This window comes from Nicotiana tabacum, chromosome 17 (assembly GCF_000715075.1).
Source record: "Nicotiana tabacum cultivar K326 chromosome 17, ASM71507v2, whole genome shotgun sequence".
In the NCBI taxonomy this organism is placed as follows: domain Eukaryota; kingdom Viridiplantae; phylum Streptophyta; class Magnoliopsida; order Solanales; family Solanaceae; genus Nicotiana; species Nicotiana tabacum.
In genome coordinates, this window is record NC_134096.1 from 96326790 (window position 1) to 96348801 (window position 22012).

General features: G+C 35.0%; 2 protein-coding genes across 6 annotated transcripts; one reads left to right on the plus strand and one right to left on the minus strand.

Annotated features, from left to right (window-relative positions):
- The first annotated feature begins 846 nt into the window (after positions 1-846).
- On the plus strand, positions 847-4765 carry LOC107775137 (uncharacterized). 4 transcript variants are annotated; one of them, XR_012701342.1, is made up of 8 exons: positions 896-1133; positions 1397-1514; positions 1670-1831; positions 2066-2136; positions 2239-2294; positions 3588-3675; positions 4002-4102; positions 4270-4765. XR_012701342.1 is itself a non-coding variant. In XM_075234690.1 (7 exons), exons 1-6 carry the CDS (start codon positions 1005-1007, stop codon positions 4094-4096), a joined length of 648 nt encoding a protein of 215 aa, XP_075090791.1. In that variant the 5' UTR covers positions 847-1004; the 3' UTR covers positions 4097-4102; positions 4270-4765. The 4 variants fall into 4 exon arrangements, 2 of the variants coding, with proteins under 2 accessions (XP_075090791.1, XP_075090792.1); XR_012701343.1 differs by having other exon boundaries at positions 2242-2294; XM_075234690.1 differs by lacking the exon at positions 2066-2136 and having other exon boundaries at positions 847-1133.
- A 1447-nt stretch (positions 4766-6212) lies between these two features.
- On the minus strand, positions 6213-11547 carry LOC107775136 (uncharacterized). 2 transcript variants are annotated; one of them, XM_016594821.2, is made up of 7 exons: positions 11217-11547; positions 10832-11126; positions 9531-10726; positions 7844-7906; positions 7481-7750; positions 6676-6917; positions 6213-6490 (listed from the first exon to the last, which is right to left on the minus strand). In XM_016594821.2, exons 2-7 carry the CDS (start codon positions 10948-10950, stop codon positions 6236-6238), a joined length of 2145 nt encoding a protein of 714 aa, XP_016450307.1. In that variant the 5' UTR covers positions 10951-11126; positions 11217-11547; the 3' UTR covers positions 6213-6235. The 2 variants fall into 2 exon arrangements, with proteins under 2 accessions (XP_016450307.1, XP_016450306.1); XM_016594820.2 differs by having other exon boundaries at positions 7481-7906.
- Between the last annotated feature and the right edge of the window lie 10465 nt (positions 11548-22012).

The window sequence follows — 22012 nt, forward strand, 5'->3', positions numbered from 1 at the left end:
GAAAAAAAAAACTGAAAAGTAATTTTATAAAGTAATTAAAAACTGGAAAAAACTAAAATATTTTTAACTAAAAACTGAAAAAAAAAATATATATTTGTTTTTCAGTTTTTACAAAAGCATTGCTAAAGAAAATTGCTTTTTAATTTTTTTTTTCAGTTTTTACAAAAATATTATTTTAGAAAATATTGTTCAGCTTTTTTTAAAGCAGTTTTTTATAAAAACTGGAAGAAAAAAATATTTTCGTTTTTTTAAGTTTTCGTAAAAACAAAATTCAGTTTTTTTCAGTTTTTACAAAAACATTGCTTTAGAAAATTAATTTTCAGCTTTTATTTTTTCAGTTTTTATAAAAATATTATTTTAGAAAATATTTTTCAGTTTTTTCTAAAGCAGGTTTTTTGTAAAAACTGAAAAAAAAATATTTTTATTTTTTTTCAGTTTTTAGTAAAAATAATTTTAGTTTTTACAAAAAAAAAATTGCTTTAAAAAATTATTTTTCGGGTATGGGTAATGAGTCTTTTTAATTAATTAGGAGATATTTAGAATTGACCAACATGACGATGATACGTGTTCCTTCGTTTAAATGAGGAGTATATTTGAACTCAAAGTATGACTGTAGCGGTATAGATAACTCAATAGTATAACGAGAGATATTCTTAGACTATTTTCGAAAGTAAAGGGGTATATTTGGCCCTTTACCGAAAAGAAAATAGTTATACATTTTTCAAAATCTTTACAAGAAAGAAATATAAAGAAATAAAATCCCATTTCTCATCGATAAAATAATTTAAATTTGTATTTGGTGGTACCAACTTATCCTTTTCTTGTTAATTCTTAACCAATATTGTAATTATGGTTCCAAAAAGGATTTTTGACGAAAGGGTAAGCTGGTCAATTTTTACAACTGTCACGAGTTGAGCAGCAGGGTCGGATCGAGGCGTATTAACATGGAGATGAAACTAGAATTAAACTAAGGACACCTAGCTTAACAGATTTGCGATTTCAATATGGCGAAGGTGGAAGTTGCAGAAATGCAGAGCTCCGTCCACGAAAACGATAAGAATGTTTTGGAGTTTATGGATTCAACGGACAGCTATTTAGTTCTTATGAATTCTCTCTCTTCATCACTTCGCCAGGTTACAATTTCTTCCTTTCTTTGTTTTATCCCTCCTTTGTGATTTCACTTATTTTCTCCAAGTAAAAACATCCAAATTCCCTAATTTAGGACCGATCCAGAATTTGGTGTAAATGGATTTGCAGCAATCCTTTGTGTGTGTACCTATAATATGTAACTCATAATGAATATTTAAGTATGATTAAGCTGACAAATTTGTGCAATAATAGCTTTGGATCCAATAAAGTTGAAATAGTATTTACTTTGCATTTGCTTACATGGCAGGGATGGTTTGAGTTGGCGAGTGCTAGGCATTCCATGGGTGCTTCACGTATCAATAGTGCTTTGTTTGACCTCAAATCTCATTCTGCTGCCACTACGTTGCAGTTAAACAATTTGGATGGTAAATCCATACCTTTTTTGCAGCATTTGTGCATTTTACTTGTCGGCACACAAAATTATCTGTATCATGTTCATTCTGTGGTGGAACTTCTCTTCTGCTGGTTTACATAACCGCATTGAAAGTAGTAATCGTATTGTAATGTTTTTGATATGTAGCTGGGCCTGAATTGGAGAAATTGCATTTCAGTTTGTGTAAGTGGGCATCGTCTGAGAGTCCAAAAAGCTCTTCTGAGGAAGCAAAATTTGAGGAGGATAAACTGTTACAGAGGAAATCCAGTAGCCCAAAGGTTCTGAAGCAGGACGGTTCCTCAAATTCTGGTACAGAATGCATGTTTCTGGCTCTTTTAGCACTCATAATGTTTCTTAAATAGTTTAAAGGAGAATAGATACTAAGGCAGTTAACACAGTATAAAGTAAAGCACCTACTAGGTTCTAATAGGTGCTAGACCTGAATTTTCAGCTACTCTTACTGAGGTAGAAGCATGGAAATGTTTCTCTCTCCGTTTTTGTAGTGCAGACTGCATGACAATATTTCCGACCTTGTTCCTTCAGCACCTGATTTGTTAGTGGCATGGAAGTCCAGTTTAAGGAATGCTTCTTCTACACTTGCAGCAAAAGATAATGTAATATATAACTGAATAAAGGACGCATCTTCTATTCCTTTACCTGAATTAAGCATCTATCACAACAAAGATTCTAACTTTCTTTCTTTTACTTTTTCAAAGAAGTCCAGGAAGAAATGCCAGAAGCTACTGAATCACCACGTACGGTTGATGATCAAGTAAGTGACTTAGCAGGTGGTATGATTTTATTAGGCGATGCTTGTGTCTGGAACTTATAGTGCATTTTTCAATTTCTCTCCCAATCCATGCAGTACCTACACCCCCTCCCCCCCCCCAGGAAAAAAGAAACAGAAATCTCCATCTATGAAAACGGGTATGCTAGGATATTCAACCTCTAATTGAGTTAGTTGATCAAATGCATGAATAGTTCTGAAAATGTGGCTTGCCAAAGTCACCTTTCAATGCAAAGACTATGCAGGTACTGACAACATATCTGAATGCTCCATGCCCAATAAGTTTATTTAATATTTAGATAATTCTGTTCAGAATATTGAGTACCATCAGAAAAAAAAATATTGAGTCATTTGCACTTGAGTGTTGCTATCAAATTTTCTTTCTTTTCTTCTGATAGGGATTATCAAATTTTATTTCTGTGACGCGATTTGGAAATGAACATCGATAACCAAACATTTTTTAAACTTTTGTAAACTTGTTTTTAGCTGACATATCTTCCCAATTATATTATCCCCTCTCTTCATTCAAAGTTTCCTGCAATTTTCCTCTGTGTGAATTCATAAAACTGAAATGAAGAAATATTCTATCGAACACTATGAAAGCCATAGCTAGTTTACTTTTGCTTTCTATACATGGATTTCAGCTTTATTATGTTCGTACAATCATTCCACATTGCCTCTTGTACTAATTACAAGTACCACTAGTCTAATTTAGTTTGTGGACATGCAAAATGTAAATTCTTTGTCTCAGCTTAGTTCACAATATTCCAAAAATGACAGAATATTCCATAATTAAGATTCCAAGTCAATAAACATTGTGTTTATTATTTGGCCCTTGATGTGACATGTTTTGAAGAAACTATTCTCTTCTACATGTCATGTTGTCTATCATCTTTTCAAACCATCATTCACTAACTCTAGTGAAATTGTCCATCAACTCTCCTTTGTTTTGATATCCGAGCTAGTAGCCAAAATTGGATAAGTGAAGTGCAAATCTACAAGGTTTGAGTTTTACTTTTCTCAACCCTTTGGTTAAGATCAAGTGTAATAAATCTGCAAAGGTTGGATTTTCAGAGTTCAGCCTAGATATATAATCAAGGATACCTAATTGGATTTCATAATTTTTTGGCAATACCTTTTAACTTTCCCATTTACAGATGTTTTTTGGACTCAGATCAATCTTACTAATCTATTTTCCTGGTTACCTCTCTTTTTATTAATTTTTCATTGAGCATTATTGCATACATCAAATTTAGTGTTACTGTATTTCTTTATTAGGCTCGAAAAGAGCGGCTCAAGTCATTATCCATGTTTGGGATGCTGGTCTCTCCCAAGCTTCGAACTGCCCAATCGTCATTTGAGACAGGTAAATTGCTTTCATACCTCCAGAACCATCAGAAGTACCTTTTTACCTAGGTATACTGGAGATCAAAATGACTTGGAGTGCCAAAAAATCCCGGGCGAAGTTAACCTTTTGAGAGTTTAGAATATTAAACAGAAATGACGTGTGCGTGAGAGACAGGGTGGTGTATGTCTCTCTCTTCTCTAGCCAAATATACTGTATGAACTCTAGAACGGGTGTTTCTAACCATCTACAGGACTCACTGAAATCTGGCATTAACTTTGTGGCTTATCTATGTATGATCCTTCTTTGCCTCATCTTGATAACATGAGTGCCTATATCTTTTGCAGCTCTGGAAACTCTAGTAGAAGTAGCAAATAAACGGGCAGACCTGCTTAATGCTTATGATCAGGTGCGAGAAAAGATGGAGAGCACCACCAAATGACCAAAGGTAGTACTTCTCTTGGTTTCCCTGGTTCCTTAATCCGTGGGTGTTTGTTTTCTTTTCTTTTTGGGGTTCTGAAAAATAATCAGTAATGAGTGCACATTAAGTTCAAGTACACCTTATTCTTGTTGTATTTTTGTAAGATAACATGTTTTCTTATGTGCCTTTACCAGAAGCCCTGTCTGGAGACCTCGCCTCCTTCCGACCTTGCTCAGTAGCCTGCATTCTTCGCCAGGGGGGATTAAATCGAATAAATGCAAATAGGGTCCCACCTAAATAGGAAAAACAAAAAGGAGAAAAAGAAAGATGAGGAACAGACTCAAAGGTCTGGAGATGGTGGCATTGGTGAAACAGAGAGATGATGGCATTATCTGAACTGATCTATTTTTAGAACAAGTCTCTTCATGCCTGCTGTCCTTGCCGCAAGTTTGTATTTCTGCTTAGCTGTAAGATTCTCTGGTGTACAGTTCTTGCACATTTCATATGGCTTTTTCCACAGTGCAGGGATTTAATTTGTGCAATTAACTCAAAACTTATGAGCTATGGTCCTTCTGGGGGGTGCATATTCAATGGCTGACTAAATGAATCAAGTCTTATCATGTTAAGTATTGATATCTAGAAAGAATTTTATTGCGATGGAATGTTTAAGAATTCCGTTTTGAGATGTCATCTAAGCAGCATACTTACTGTATTAAGATGCCAAGTATTACCATTGGATCTTATGACAATCCATTTGCTACTTGAAGCTTTGCTCTCCTCTAACTTTACTACAAAGTTAGACGTGCAGAAAGAAATACACAAACTTTCAGCAGGGAGGTCATATTAAAACCATCCTCCTGAATGGTAAAGAGTTGAAGTGGTACGGTATGTGCCCTCATCTTGCGTTATTCTGGCATTGATATCCATTTTATTTGCATTATTGCATAAGAGCAGCTTTGCTTCTCGTGGATGTCCTAGTATGACATTCGACTTCAGTCTTCTAAATATTTGGATAGCCTTCAACTCTTGCCGAGCTCGAACAAAAGGTTATCGGGATTAGGTATTATTCTTCTAATTGTTTACCACAGTATTTCAACCATATGTGTGAAAAACATATACCTACGGTTAATGAATTGAACCATAAGTATCGACGACATTAGATTTGAGTAGAGCTCGTTGTATGATAGCACAATAGATAAATTTAACAGTGGATTCACTCCTTATATTCCACCTTTCACTATTTTACTCAATCAACGGGTAGTTTTAAGTAAACAGAAGTCAGTGCATATGCTCGGTTGCATTTAATCTAAGTTTCCGAATATGAATTACCCGTAGCTTATCCTCGGATAAGTTTCTTTACCGTGCAGTAAGGTGTGTTACTTAATTATGCGAGAACCCCACAAAACCACTATTGTACTACTACTTGTTTACACAGTACAATTGGTGGACTTACTGTCAGAAATCGGATTCAGTCCTTAAAATATATTAATGTATGAGTGTGTGTTCTAGTGGGTTGCTTTGGTGGTAAGTACCCTTCACTTCCAACCAAGAGGTTGTGAGTTCGAGTCACCCCAAGAGCAAGGTGGAGAGTTTTTGGAGGGAAGGAGCCGAGGGTCCTATCGGAAACAGCCTCTCTACCCTAGGGTAGGGGTAATATCTGCTTACACACTACCCTCCTCAAACCCCACTGAAATTATATTGGGTTATTGTTATTGTATGAGTGTGCGAGTTCCTTCTCTCTTTTCTTTTCTTTTCACCTTTATATTACGGAAAGTGATGCAGTTAGTCCAGTCCACGTTTCTTCGTGCAAGAGACTGACTTTCCCAACATGTCACTTCATGTCGATCAGAAGTTACCTTTAGTTCGCAAGTCAGTCGTTGGAGTTGGGGAAACTTCCTACTGTAAAAGATAAATAGACAAGGATGAAGCTACCCGGTGGCGGAGCCAGAATTTTTGTTAAGGGGTGTCAAAATATATAAAAATAAACATACCAGGAAATTAAGTATATATACATACTATAATTTATTTTTTTACCTACTTACATAGTGTATTTTACCCGCGAAGGGGTGTTATTTGACACCCCCTACCTCCTTTCACGGCCGAAAGATTTAACAAGCAAAGAAATTTATTGGCATAATTGACACTAAAAATTGACTATTATTAACAAGGGAAGAGCAAAAAAGAGGGTTCTACATGTATGTTCCTATGCGCAAAACTAATCCTGCTTAATTTGTTGTGACACCACACTAGTTGATCTTTCGTTAGCCTTGACATGTTCAGGACCCTAGCCACTAATTTCATGTCTACTTGACAGAAAAAGTAGAGTACATGATCTGAATCCTCTTCTCTTTGCTTCCTGAACTTCCTCAATATGCAATTTCCACTTCTCAAAACATCCTGCAGCTTCTTCTCTTTCTGCATTTTTCCATAAAAATAGAGATTAAGAAGTCCATGTCATTGTAGATTCCAAATATAAGCACAGATATTTTGCGACTTAATATAATTAAGTAAATAAAAGTATTGTATCTCTAATACCTTAAGCTTTTATATAATATAATCACTATAGAAAGCATTTGTCTATGAGAAACTTAGAATCTAACCTTTTCAAGACTTTTTCTGATCTCCAGTAAAAGCTCTAGATCATCCTCTTCTTGAACCTCTGGATGAATTACCTTTTGACCTTTCGCTTTTGCCATCACACTATAGCAATCTTTATCAGCTCTGACAAAGCGCCAAAATATTCGTATTGATTCTTCCAGCATCTCCACTAGCATGTCATTTGTAATTGAATAGTCATCTTTCTCTCTTGTTCTTGCCTTGTTTCTATCTTTCACTCTGTCATCTGCATATCACTTTGTAAATTCAATACACTATAAATTTAATACACACAATATGTCACTACCTTTTATAGGAGAAGAGGTGTCCATATCTAGAGGGGGCGCAATTAATCCATTTTTTAGTAACTCGTCCAAATTTAAAGGGGTTGAGTTATGACATGTTTGTTGACTTTATCCAAGTTGAACCCAAAATTACCGCCATCAAGCTATTGGGTCAAAATGGATCAAAATAGTGTAACTCAACCAGTCAAATACAATCCAAACATACAATATCAAGTTTGGAGACCTAGAATTAGTAAAAGCTAATAATTTAAAAAAAATTAAGTTATTTTTCACTTCGTTTCTTTTCCAAAAGAAGAATAAAAAGGAGAGGTCGGGTCATGTTGGATGAGTTGGGTTATGACTGGTTACTCTTATTTTGACTCATCTCTTTTGGTAAATTGGATCACGACCCATTTTTTGATTTGACTCCTTTTGACCCGCCTAAATGTGAACAACCTACTCATTTGCCACATCTAATTGTATCACAACAAGAGGAAAAAGGAGAGCTGTCTTATCAGATACTAACCTCTTATAACAGGAACTTGAAGAAGATTACGAAGATCATATCGGCTCTTGATATAATATTGAACTCTATGCCCTTGAAAAGGTTCATTTTCTATATATCTTTGCACGAGCACTTGAAACTGTTGAAACTCTCCAGCAACTTCATTATATTTTCGGATCCCACGTGGGTCAGAGTCCCACAAATTTAAAGCCTTCATATATTGCCAGTGCAGAAATTCCCAAGAAAGGCACATCTGTCCAACGTATACCACTTCCAAATCACTCTGCAATTCTTTGATAAACTTTACCATTGGGTCAATGTCGTCATGATTTTTATGTTTGAATAGCCTAATGTTTTGTGAGACAAGGGATTTTAGTGTTGGACCTGAAGATTTCTGGTTGAAGAGTAATTGCAATGGATCTTTTTGCGGATCTTTCTGCAAATAACCTGTAAAAACATGTTGGATTAGAGCCACATTTTGAAAAGATCCTTTTAAACTATTAATGTTTAAAACAAATTAGCTACCACATACTTTGTGAGGAACCAAATTCAAAGCTCGTGATTTTGAATAAACAATTTCAAGTGAACGATTTTCCAAGAAGCAACAAGGAATTTTGCGAAGCAACTAGATGGACATTTTTTAGGGAAGAAAACTATGATACGCTACGTGAGCAGTGGCGGAGCCAACTCATGCGAAGGGGTGTCAAAAATTTATTTTAATGTATATATAGTACTATAAGTTGACTACCCTTATTATTTGTTTAGTTAGAGAGTGTTTGGCTAATCTTATAAGCTGGTCACACTAGCTTATAACTACCTTTTGACTTCGTTTAGTAAACATCCAAAATGCCTATAAGTTAAAATCAGTCTTAAGTCATAAGTTGGTCACCCCCACCTTATGGTTTTTTAGCTTATAAGCACTTTTAGTTTGACCAAGTTTTTACTAGTTTATCCTTAATAAAAATTTTTAATCCACAATTTTTTTTAAAATAAATTTTCTAACTTTCTCTTCAATCATATTGTTGTTCATCCTTTTCTTTACAAAGTTTTTTTTTCATTTATAATCTTTTGTAAAGTTTTAAAGGGTATTTTAGTCATTTTAACAAAATAACAGCTTATCAGCATTTTTTTTACTAAACACATCAACTGTTTATTATCACTTTCAGCACGTCTATCCAAACACGTAAATGCTTATTTAAAAAATCAGTTTCAGCACTTAAAAATGGTTTTCAGCACTTCAAGCTTATCAACTATCTACAATCAACTAATTCAAATGGGTTTTTATTTATATTTTGACACCCTGGCACGTAAGCAGTCAATACTAACTAATTCAATAAATTTCTAGGTCAAGATCACATCTTAGACAAATTGTTTGTTGTTGGCCAACAAAGGTATGGGTATGAACTATATGAAAGTATAAAACGTACAACTTTCCAGATATGGTCATACACAAATGGTCGGCATAGGCTATTTTATATTTTTTTACTTGTGTATTCTGTTTACACAGCTTCACAAGAAAGAAACGTGTACATACTTCTAGCAAGTGCAGTATACTGTATATAATAAGGACATCTTGTTGTGTAATCTTCCTCTAGTTCCTGTGAATGGTCCTTAACTAGTGTGTGTTTAAACAACATTTTGACCTATTCAAATTGTATAAACATTAAAAAAATGTAGAAAGTGTATGAGTGTATCATTATCTAACCTTTTGTTTTTCACATGGACAAAAACATAAAATAGGAGAAAGGTAGTAGTAAGCCTTTTCACTGGGGCCGACCTCTGTTCCTTACATCATGAATCCAATGCATTGCATTTCATGTTACTATTATGAATTTCAGGAGCCCCAGCAAACTAGATCTTGTGGGTCCAATGTTAAACTTTAGAAATAATTAAAGTCGAGCCACTTTATTCTTTTTACTCGAATACTAATTAATCCTGGTGCGCCCGTTAAGAAAAGACTAACATAATGACGCAAAGATGGCCTATTGAAAAAAATAGTTTAACATTTATGCGCTAATATAGTTAGTACTATGTATAAAAAAGATATTACGTAGTTAGAGTTGTGACTGACCTATTGCATACATCTTCTGGTATGTCAAAATGTCAAATTTGCGCATTCTTTCTCTGTAACTCTTGTAGAATTTGTGTAGTTCGCTCATGCAATCTTCACGGTGAAGCATTTCATCAATTTTCCATGGTTGTAATTCGTCCATTGTTGGAGACTCAGATTCTTCCAAAATAGTAGGCAAACCCGTGGCTCTGACTTTTCTAATTTCCATCTTTAATTGTTCAATCAATTCTTGATGTTCCCACAATGACTCTAATTTGTTTACATCTCCAGTAGAATCAACAACCGCTGCATTATTTGACTTGTGATTTTCAGACTCTTGTGAACCATTTATTATTAACTTGTCATCTTCTGTAACAAATTCTACACTTTTAGCCTTGTCAAGATCTTCACCAAAATCATTCTGTGATAAAAATTCTGAATCCTCTTGTTCTAATTTCCTAAACTCTTCCATTGTATCATTATCACTGTCCTCAAAATCCTCAGGTTCAAGATTTTCTTCAGATAATTCAAGATTTTTCGCTTCTGAATAATCGGCATTAATATCATTCAAAGAATCAAGCTCAAATTCACCTCCAAAGTCATCATCTGATAAGAACCCATCACTGTACGAATTAACTAACCTGCTCATAAGTGAACGCATATGCTCAAAACCAACTGATACAGAATCTGAATCTGTACTCAGCGAATCTTTTTCTGATTGAAACATAAACTCATCAGTAAAATCTGTATCCCCCAAAAATTGTTTGCACACAGTATCTGATTCTCCTTTCACAAATTCTATTCCCTCAATTTCCTTAATTTCCTCTTCCTCCTGAATGACTTCTTTTTTGCTAGGAACATGTATTAAAACAGAACCAGTTTCTTTAACATTCAGGTTCACAACTTCTGGTTCTTGAATTAAGCTGCTAAAATTCTTCTCAGATACAAACTCAGAGGTGACAAGTTCACCAGTTTCATTCTTGCTCTTACTAAATTCCTCGTACGTAGGGAACTTAAACTCAAAACAAAAATCAGTTTTTTGCTTATCGACATGCTTGTCCGAATCCAAATACTCAATAACTTCCTCAAAAGCTTCAAACTTGAGTTCTAATTGTTGCTCAGTCCTCAGATTGTCGCACTCTTTCTGGTCATCTTCTTCAGGAAGAACGTCAGAAAAATCTGAATTGTCGTTTAAAGGAGCGTGACCCTTTTTTAATCTGTAATGTCCAAAAAAATAATTAAACTTTTAGAAAAGGAAAAGAAACGGAGGATGATTTGATCACCAACAAATTAAAATTACTGAAAAGAATGAAACTTGATACCTGAGGAATAATGTAGGGATGAAGCTGAACAGAGGAAGCAAATAGATGGAAACAGAGACCAAAAGGGTAGCAAGTAATAAAAATAGATTTTGATAGAAAATCCGGGAATAAAAATCCATATTCAGAGAAACCAAAATGGTGGTGAGAGGAAAGGAGTTTGGGAATTGGCCATGGATTTATTTAAACCCACTATGAAAAATTTAGTTTGAAGGAACGAAACAGAGAGATTCAGAGCAGTTTGAAGGAAAAATCATAGCACGTTTGAATTTTGCAAAGCGAGAAACGGACTCAGCACCTGTAACCAAAAACGAACAACTCAAGTCAAAAGTTGAAAAGATTTGCAATAAAACATTAATTCTGGGTGGAGAAGAAATCGAAACCTGACCTAACCGGAGAATTTCACAGATTCATGAGTAAAGCACTTGAGAGAATGATAGCAACCAGTCACCATCTTTCCTAACTCTGGTCTAATTCTAATTCCAAAATCTCAGAGAGAGAGAGTAATTGGGTTTGTTATAAAAGGTCGACTACAGAATCGGAATTATCAGTTGAGAAGTCCTGTTCTTGCTGCTTATTCTTTGCAGACGAGAATGTTTGGAGAGTGGGAGGGGGGAGGATAGATACCAAATAGATGGAGTATATAGGAGTAATTTGGGGTTAAAATTGAGAATTTAGGTCTTCTCTTTTTTCTTTTTCAGTTGCATTTCACCCCACATAATTTTTTTGCTTTAAGTCCATGTTCGAATATAATAATGATGGAAAATCACTACATGCTAAATCAATTACTTTTACTAAAGCTTTAGAGCTTGTTACATATAAATTAATGTGAATTCTTTTAGAAAGGGGCATGCATACTCCTTGTCCCGTGGGATAATTAGCTTATTTGTGCACAACAGCACAAGTTTGGCATTTGCAAATGTTATTGCCTACAAGTATTTGTTATATAACTTTTTCCAAGTAGAAATGTTGTTTTAAACATATATCGTGTTGTATTTCGAATTATCCATATAATTTGAGGATCTCTCAGTAAATTTGAGTCATGTAACTTTTACGACCAATTGGCCAATTTAGTAGTTGTATAATATAATTAATTTGGGAAAAAAAGGTTTTAGGCCACGTTATTTGCAAATTTAGATCATTTTTCAAAGGGAAAATGGCCAAATATACCCCTCTACTTTCATATATTATCTATATTTAACCTCCATTATATTATCAGACCAAATTTACCCCTACCGTTATCTAATTTAACTTTGCTTTAATTAAACGCATACACATTGTGCACTCTTAAGTTAGTCGATCAAACTATATACTAACCAGGTAATAATAAAATATATTTGAATATACATGTACATACGTGATGATCAACTGCATATAATACATAATAAATAGATCCACTAAATTCTACGGTGTGTATATGATTGAAAAATAAATAAAATTCTAAACCAATTTTATTTATTACAAGAAGAGAAATGGGTGCATTGATAATTAAAAAAAATTTAATTTGACCCTTTTCCCTTTTTCAAATTGTGTTTGCAGTTTGCACATACAAAGTTATTTTTCTATACATTTTACGTTTTCTTATATTTCCAACTTGTTTTCTAATTTGTACATAATATGCAGCAGACTGTGTCAATCTTTCTTGTAACGATCCAATTTTATCAAATATTCTGAATGGACTTATGTGCCAGGTTTTGGAATTGAGCAATAGCGTGTCTGAGTCTGCAATTGTGCTGAGAAGGAAGTTTCTCTACTTTTGCTCACACCGCGTTGATTCAAATGGTAAAACGGTACTATTCATAATTACATGCACACAAAAGGAGAAAGATAAAAACAAAGTAATTAATGATAGTGAAGTTTCTTAGGCAGCTTTGGCCTACGCGTAATCTAATCTCTAATTACACAAAATAAATGAGTAATACATCCCCTACCTATAAATTCTTCTTACCTACTTACCAAACAATTAATTCATCATCGCTAAATTGACCAACTCATAAATAATATTGCTACTTTATCTCTATATCACTCTACTCCTGCACTTTAATTTAATGTTTGTGGATTTTTATTTTCAAGCAAGTTATTATCACTTAACTACACTGTAAGAATATTCCTATTAAAGATACAATTAAAAACATCTTCCATTTTAACTAAAAACGAGTTTGTAAATACCGCAAAAATCATTTGACCCCATTTTAATTCTAATGAAATATTTTCAAAATTTTATTTGTTTTAAAATTTTAAAAGCGAAAAGTGACAAACCTTTGGACTGGTAGTTATATTTCTCATTGGCCTTTTCTTTTTTGCAAGATTATGTATATGTGAGTTCACAAGATAACATAGAACTCGGGAACCACATTCTCATTGAACGAATGAGTGGAAATTATCAACATATAGTTATAGGAAATTACTACTTACGTTTTTATATTGCTATTTGTGAACCAACCCCACGCGTACATAACGATGGTAATAACATATTTTTAGACTTACAACAAACGGCAATATTGGTTTTGCGTTTGGTGTAAATTCTCCAACACAGTCAACCATAGTAACAATCACAGTTCAAGCTGCCAAAAATAGAAGGTAAAAGTTGGCAGTATTGTCGTGACTCCTCTATTTCTTACTCCCTCTGTTCACTTTTAGTTGTCAATTATTATAAAAATAAATTTTTATTTTTACTTGTCACTTTTCGCATATCAAGAGAAAAATAATTTATTTTTTCTGTTTTGTTCTTAGCATTAATTACTCATTCCAAATTATTTTTCAAATACATTAAGATTACACACCAATTAATATAGGTATCATGGTAAATTATGCACTTTATTTATTATTTATTAAGTAGTAAACAAAGTAAATAGTGAACAAGTAAAAGTGAACGAAGGAAGTATTATTTGTCTTTAAAGGATCGCATCATGCTTGATTGGACATTATTTGTCTCTAATTTCCTCAATTTCGTGTTCTTGTTAGTTTCTACATCTCCATTATTAGTTTTCGATTAGCCTCTTTAATCTAGATATTTTATTCAGAACTTATTGCTGCTTTTTAAATCTTTGTTAGCATACAATCATTTTAATTTCAGTACTGTTAACAGTGTTTTAACTGTCATCTATAGCTACTTTTCCACATCTTTATTATTCTACTTCCTATCTCAGGACAAACATGATCACTATCACTAAACTGTATTAGATTACTAAATATTGCACTTATATTATTCATGTGTCTTAAGATGAGTGTATTACCCGATTTAGTTGGCAGGGGAGTTGCCCCGAGGGTAACCTCATAATAGATCGGGCTCGAGCTCGAATATAGAACATCAAGCCTGGAGATCGAAGTGTTCATTGAAATCGAGGCCAGCAACAATCGAGATCAAGCATGACTGACGTCGAGTAAGGCGTAATAACGGAATGACGAGATATCATAACCGGTCGAAGATCACAGTGAAAATTCCGGAACAGACCAAATCAAAGCGGTTATTAGTGCTAATCATGGGATCTACTTCCGTTATTAGAGTTGTACCTTATTTATGATTCCTCTATTATATAAAGAGGGACCCCATTCACTTGTAGGAGAAGAATCATTATTCACTGATAAGAATATACATATATATTTTTTTCTTTGTTTTACTTACTGTTCATCGCTGTTTGTTCCATCTAATGCTGCTCGGTGGGCCGGGCCTGAACCGGACCGGACCGGGCCCGCGGTCCTAACGGGCCTGGTGGGCCTGGTGGGCCGGTCCTGGGTGGGCCGGTCTTGGTGGGCCTCTGAGCCCGTCACGGGCTGGTCTCCATGGTTGAGCCCACGAGCCCGGGACCGTTTGGCCCGGGACCGGCAGGCGGGCCTGGGCCGGTCCTGGCGGGCCTGGCGGGCCCAACGGCTATTTTAAAAAAAAAAAAAAAAAAAAAAAAAAAATCAAACGGCCATATTTAAAATCTAGCCGTTTGGGCTGAAAATATGACCGTTTTTTAAGTTAAAAAAATGGCCATTTGGCCCCCAAACTTTATTTTAACCCCAAACTTTATATAATTACACTTTTCCCCATTTCTCAACTATAAATACCCCCTCATTCTTTCATTTTTATTCACCAATTCATCAATATCTCTCAATATCTCTCAATCTCTCTCAATCTCTCTACTACAATTACTTAATTTATTGTTGAAATTTCGTGAAAAATTGTGAAGTTGTTGAATTGAAGTTTTCAAGTGTTCAACGATTTTCAATTTTCAAGAAGTTGTTCGGCAATCCGGTAAACTCGTTTCAACTCTTACGTTTTTATAATATATTTTTGTGTGGTTTAGTTTGCATAATTATAATTAATATGGCATTTACTTTGAAAAAAATGTTTGGTAAAGGAAAAGATAAAACCGGTGAAAGTAGTGGCCAACCAACTACCCTTCCCCCGGCTCCCCGACCTAGAAAAGATAAGCAAGTTGAAAGTAGTCGCCAACCTAGACGTCCTCCTCCTTCCGTAATTCTTGATAGTGATCACCCTTGTTTTCAATTTACCGATAGTGAATTTTATCATAATGTTGCACCAGGTGATAGATTAGATGATGAAATTATGAATGCTCTTTATCCTAATGAAACCATCTTAGAAAATAATGAGGAAAATGAGGATGATGATGAAACTCAAGCACCGGATTTAGATGATACACCTACTAGTCCTCTTAATAACCCAAGTGATGCACCGGTCGACCCACCTGTAGAAACTCCTACTTTTAATAGAGAACCTGCTAAACGCTTAGAAACATCATTAGTTTGGAATTTTTTTACTCAAGTAAGAGAAAAAAATAAGGCTAAGTGTAAAACTTGTGGGAAATTAATGTCGCATAAATATGTAGGAGACCGTAGCGGCACAGGTAGTTTGACTAGGCACATAAAAACACACCCTAGAGATAAGGCTAGATTTTTTCAAATGAAAGCGCATCTAGAGGGGACAAGTGTAGATTCTGCGATTAACCCTAGTACAGGTTCAAATCTAGTTCAACCAGGAATTAACACTGTCACTGGAGGTATTTTATATTACGATCCAAATAGAGATCGTGAAGAATTAGCAAAGATGATTACTGTTATGTGCTTACCTTATACTTTTGCTTCTAATCCTAATTGGGTTCATTATATTAGAAGAGTGTTTAATCCTACTTATAAAGGTTGGCCTCGCGCAACAGTTAAGAGTGATATTTATAAATTCAAACATGAATATGAACAATATTTGCGTTATTTATTTACTCATATACCTAATCGGATTTCTATTACTACTGATATTGGTAGAAGTGGTAATGATTGTGATTACCTAACTGTTACAAGTCATTGGATAGATGAAGAATGGATAATGCAAAAACGCATAATTGCATATAGAATAATTAATTCGCGTCACACAGGTAAATTTATAGCTAACACTGTTGCAGATATTTGTAGATATTTTTGCTTTAGCGATAAAATAATGGCAATTTCAATGGATAATGCTTCTAGTAACACCAGTGCTATAGGCATGCTTACAACAACACTAAATCCTGCATTTACTAATATTTTCCATGTTAGATGTATTTGTCATATTTATCATTTAATTGTCGGTGATGGTATGCGAATATTAAACATAGAAATTGAAAAGGTTAGAATGGCTCTTAATTGGCTTTTTTATTCAAACCGTAGAAGTAGACTTAGAGAGTATTTTAAAAAATGTGATGAATATGGCCTTAGAGAAAGAAAGGTTCCTAAACCTTGCCCGACTAGATGGAATTGTATGTACGAAAGTTTAGTAGTAGCATATGAATATAGAAACCCAATTAATGCAACGTTTAATTCTCGGGTAGGTGGTGAAGATGATGATGAAATGCTTACCACTCAAGATTGGACTAATGTTAAAATTCTTTTAGATTTTTTAGAACATTTTCAAATTGCAACAAATGCATTTTCTGGGCAATATTATCCTACTATTTCAAACTGTTTAGTTTATATTGCAGCACTATCTGATTTGTTTGTTGAATTTAGTGAGGGTGGGGATATTTATGAACTTGCTATAAATGAAATGAAACAAAAGTTTAAAAAATATTTTTTTCCTATCCCTCCTATTTATGGTCTTGCTGCAATGCTAAATCCTACAATGAAATTGGGAGGTCCTCATTTTTGGTATTCAAATATTTATAAGGCTTTAGATCTTTCAAATGAGGAAATTGCGACACTTGCAGATGCAAAAGCTTCAATTAAGATTAACGCTCAAACAGTTTATAATGCTTATCAACTTGCCTTAGAGCATGCTAGGCCAACTATTCCAACCCCTACTTCGTCTAGCTCACAATCCTCTAAAAGAGTTGCGGGCTTAAAAGCTCTTAAATCTTGGACGGAGTTCAGGGGTCTCAAGGTGAAAATTATGATGAAACTTCACATCTAAATGAGCTTCAAGTTTATTTGTCTCAGGGACTTGAAAAGGAGAATCCAGACGGCTCTTTTGATCTTTTGGAATGGTGGAAGGCAAGGGAAAAACATTTTCCTGTTCTTGCAAGGATGGCTCGGGATATTTTATCAATTCAAGCTTCAACTGTTGCATCAGAGAGCGCTTTCAGTCAAGCAAGACTGCAAATAGGTGATCATAGAGCGTCTATGAGGGATAGCTTGGAAAAATCAGTATTGTTTAGAGATTGGATCCGCTCGGAAAGAAGAAACTTTGGAATTGCAGAAGCACAACCGGCGATAGATGAAGCTTATGAAGAAATGATAGCGGAACTTACGGAGGATTCGGCTTCGCCCGGAAGTGGTGATGAACAAGCTTCTTTTCCACCACCACCAACGCAACCTCCTCCGAACCTTGAAGGATTTATGAGATTTGTTAGAGATAATACATAGAATAATATGTAACTTGTATTTTGGCACATCTTCCTTAGTTTTTTTCCTTCTAATGGTGGTATTAGTACCTTGTTGTGCTCATTCCATTGGGGGAAGGATGACTAAGAAAGATATGTCATTTTTTGGTAATAAAATTTATTGCTTCTACCCATGAGCTTCTTTTCGCAATATTTCTTTGTCTATACTTAGAATTATTTATATGCTACAATATATACATAATATACAATATATATACTACAAGAAAATATATTTATAAGATACAATATATACATAAGATACAATATATATACTACAAGAAAATATATAAGAGAATATATATACATAAGATACAATATAATATACTACAAGAAAATATATTATGCTACAATATATACATAATATACAATATATATACTACAAGAAAATATATAAGAGAATATATATACATAAGATACAATATAATATACTACAAGAAAATATATTATGCTACAATATATACATAATATACAATATATATACTACAAGAAAATATATTTATAAGCTACAATATATACATAAGATACAATATATATACTACAAGAAAATATATAAGAGAATATATATACATAAGATACAATATAATATACTACAAGCAAATATATAAGAGAATATATATACATAAGATACAATATAATATACTACAAGCAAATATATTATGCTACAATATATACATAATATACAATATATATACTACAAGAAAATATATTTATAAGCTACAATATATACATAATATACAATATATATACTACAAGAAAATATATAAGAGAATATATATACATAAGATACAATATATATACTACAAGAAAATATATTATGCTACAATATATACATAATATACAATATATATACTACAAGAAAATATATAAGAGAATATATATACATAAGATACAATATAATATACTACAAGAAAATATATTATGCTACAATATATACATAATATACAATATATATACTACAAGAAAATATATTTATAAGCTACAATATATACATAAGATACAATATATATACTAAAAGAAAATATATAAGAGAATATATATACATAAGATACAATATAATATCAAGAAGTGATATTTATGCATGACAATTTAGTGTTTTACTATTGTTTTGTTATTTTCTTTTTCGTCAAGCACTTTAATAATTAGATATACATATATACTACATATTAATATAGCCATGATACTACAAGAAATTGTCTTTAAAAAAAAAAAAAAAAACCCGCTAGGCCCGCGAAGCCCACGAGCCCGGCCCGTTAAGCACAGGACCATGTGGGCTTAGGCCCGTCACGGGCCGGTTCCACCCATTAGGCCCACGAAGACCGGGACCGCCAGGCCCGGGACCGCCAGAGCCCGGGACCACGAAGCCCGGGACCGCGAGGCCCGGCCCGTTAGGCCCACTAAGGCCCGGGCCCGGGACAAAATACAGCCCTAGTTCCATCCTCTACTGTTCCTATTAACTAACCTCGAGACTATCTCGAATCGAGGTCGAGGCATTGTTTGCAGACCAGTTTGATTTATTTTATTGTCCATTTTATCTATTTAATTTGTTATTTATCAATTGACACTGGGTTAAATCACATATCCTTAAAACCATAATATAAGTTTAATTGTTACTCAATTTTTAGGGTAAACAGTTTGGCGCCCATCGTTGGGCTAAGGATAATAGTGATTGTTCAGTACTGATTCTGGTAAAACACATTATTTTACACTTGTTCTTGTCAAGTATCTTTGCTTTCAGGTTAAAACATGTCAAACTCACAAAACGCATCCACATACGGTGACAATGGCCTCGGATTCCACTGTGAAAACGAAAATGTGATTGCTCCAGGAGTCGAGGTGCCACAGGCTAATCTCGGGGGAGTACCGATTGCCAACACAGTCGATGTCAGTTCGCACGTTGCTCTAAACGCGGACCTAGGCGCAGATCTCGATGGGAGTGTACGCAGAGAAGGCCGATCTAGTGGCCAAGGAACACAGGGCAGAGGAGACGAAGGAGTCAGTCTCCAAGTGATATTCGAGATGCTCTAGGCTCAGCAAGCCGCTATTGCTCAGTTATAAAATCAACAAAGAGCTCTGAATAGGGTCGAGCCAAAAATTACTCGCTGTACCGAGCCAGTACCGGAAAGGTCGAATGGTAACGAATCGGGGACTGATCCTGCGGTAATAAAAATGCTCGAGGAGCTTACCAAAAGAATTGAATCAGGGGAGAAGAGAATCGAAGCCAACGATAAAAAAATGGAGACATACAACTCTCGAGTTGATCAGATATTGTGGCACCCCCAATCTTGAAAGGGATGGATTCGAAGAAGTTTGTACGAAAGCCGTTTCCTCTAAGTGCGGCTCCGAAGCCTATTCCAAAGAAGTTTCGTATGCCAGACATGCCCAAATATAATGGGACCACCGATCCCAACGAGCATGTTACTTCATACACATGCGCCATCAAGGGTAACGATTTAGAAGATGATGAAATCGAATCTGTGCTGTTGAAAAAATTCAGAGAGACCCTTTCGAAGGAAGCAATGATTTGGTATCACAACCTGCCACCAAATTCCATCGATTTGTTTACCATGTTAGCAGATTCTTTCGTAAAGGCACACGTCGGGGCCATAAAGGTCGCAACGAGAAAATAGGACCTTTTCAAGGTAAGACAAAGGGATAATGAAATGCTGAGGGAGTTCGTGTCCCGATTTCAAATGGAACGCATAGAGTTGCCACTGATCACAGATGATTGGGCTGTTCAAGCTTTCACCTAAGGTTTGAACGAGAGGAGTTCGATAGCATCACGTCAGTTGAAACAATATTTGATTGAGTATCTAGCTGTAACTTAGGCAGATGTGCACAATCGATATCAATCGAAGATTAGGGTCGAGGACGACCAATTAGGAGCCCCTTCCGGTTCAGTACATCCAAACAGGTCGGCAGTTAAAAACCAGATGGACGTCGACAGGGAGCCAAGGTCGAATAGAGACCGATATCAACCATATACCGTAGATCGAAGGAATAATGGTTCAGGATACAATTCTGCCCTGAACGATCGAAGAAGTGATTGAGGACAGAATTCTCGGGGACTTATGAGCAAAAGTGGTTTTGACTAGTATGCCGATTCCACAGAGGCACCTCGGTTATCGGAATATAACTTTAGCATCGATGCATCGGGCATTGTATCGACAATCGGAAGGATCAGAAATACTAGGTGGCCCAGACCCATACAAACCAGTTCTTTCCCAAGAAACCCAAATCTGATGTGCAAGTATCATGGCACGCATGGTCACAAGACCGAGGATTGCAGGCAATTAAGGGAGGAGGTAGCCAGTATATTCAATGAGGGCCACCGTCGAGAGTTTCTCAAATATCGAGCCAAGAATCATTTCAGATAAAGGGACGCCAACAGGAAAAATGAATAGGAGGAACCCCAACATGTCATTCATATGATCGTCAGTGTCACGACCCAAAATTCGTTAAAGGTCGTGATGGCGCCGGACACCACTGTCAGGCAAGCCAACACTAAATAGTTAATTAAATTCTTATTTTAATATTTTTAAAATCATAAATTTAATTCAATTCAACTAGTAAAAGATAAATTTTACAGAATATATACAATGTTTTCCAATTTCAATATTGAACATCTAATAATCATCCCAGAACCCGGTGTCACAAGTGCATGAGCATTTTTTAGGAATTTAAAATAAAATATAATAACTGTCCGGAATACAAATTTGGACAGAAAAGAAAATACAATACTCTGAAGGAGACTCTGTTGGCTGCGGATCGTATATAAGATGCAGCTTACCTAAGTCCCCGTAATAACCGCGCCTCTGCGCCCACAAGGTCATTAGTCATATATGTACCTGCATAAAACGTGCAACAAGTGTAGTATGAGTACGTAAATCAATGCGTACGCACTAAGTGTCCCGCCTAACCTCAAAGAAGTAATGACGAGGGGTCGACTTCGACACTTACTATGGGCTATAAGTAAATAGAATAATATCATTAAATTAGACATGGATTAATTAATACGGTTGCAAGCCCATTATTCTGAAGTAAGTAAGCAGTTCTTTTCTAATTAAGAACTCTACAAATTAATTTCCCATTATTTAACAATTTATCTCAGGCCGAGAAGGCAATATCAATTATTACAATTTTCAAATCAATCAATTAAATCATGCGCAAATCATGTCGAGGTCGTACGACCCGATCCAATAAATATTTAAACTGTGCATTGCCAGAGGGTCGAATGGCGCGAACTATAGATGCATCTATTTACTACCGAGGCGCTCGGCCCGATCCACAAATAACAATTATTTTCAAGAAAACACAAGTTTCTCATTCAAAC

Excerpts from the sequence above, each read along its gene's own strand:
- LOC107775137 (XM_075234690.1), top strand. The coding sequence starts at position 1,005 with ATGGCGAAGGTGGAAGTTGCAGAAATGCAGAGCTCCGTCCACGAAAAC. Across the intron at positions 1,134-1,396 it reads TCTCTTCATCACTTCGCCAG|GGATGGTTTGAGTTGGCGAG; the intron begins GTTACAATTTCT and ends CTTACATGGCAG. Across the intron at positions 1,515-1,669 it reads GCAGTTAAACAATTTGGATG|CTGGGCCTGAATTGGAGAAA; the intron begins GTAAATCCATAC and ends TTTGATATGTAG.
- LOC107775136 (XM_016594820.2), bottom strand. The coding sequence starts at position 10,950 with ATGGATTTTTATTCCCGGATTTTCTATCAAAATCTATTTTTATTACTT. Across the intron at positions 10,727-10,831 it reads ATCCCTACATTATTCCTCAG|ATTAAAAAAGGGTCACGCTC; the intron begins GTATCAAGTTTC and ends TGGACATTACAG. Across the intron at positions 6,918-7,480 it reads TCAAGTTCCTGTTATAAGAG|ATGACAGAGTGAAAGATAGA; the intron begins GTTAGTATCTGA and ends AGTGATATGCAG.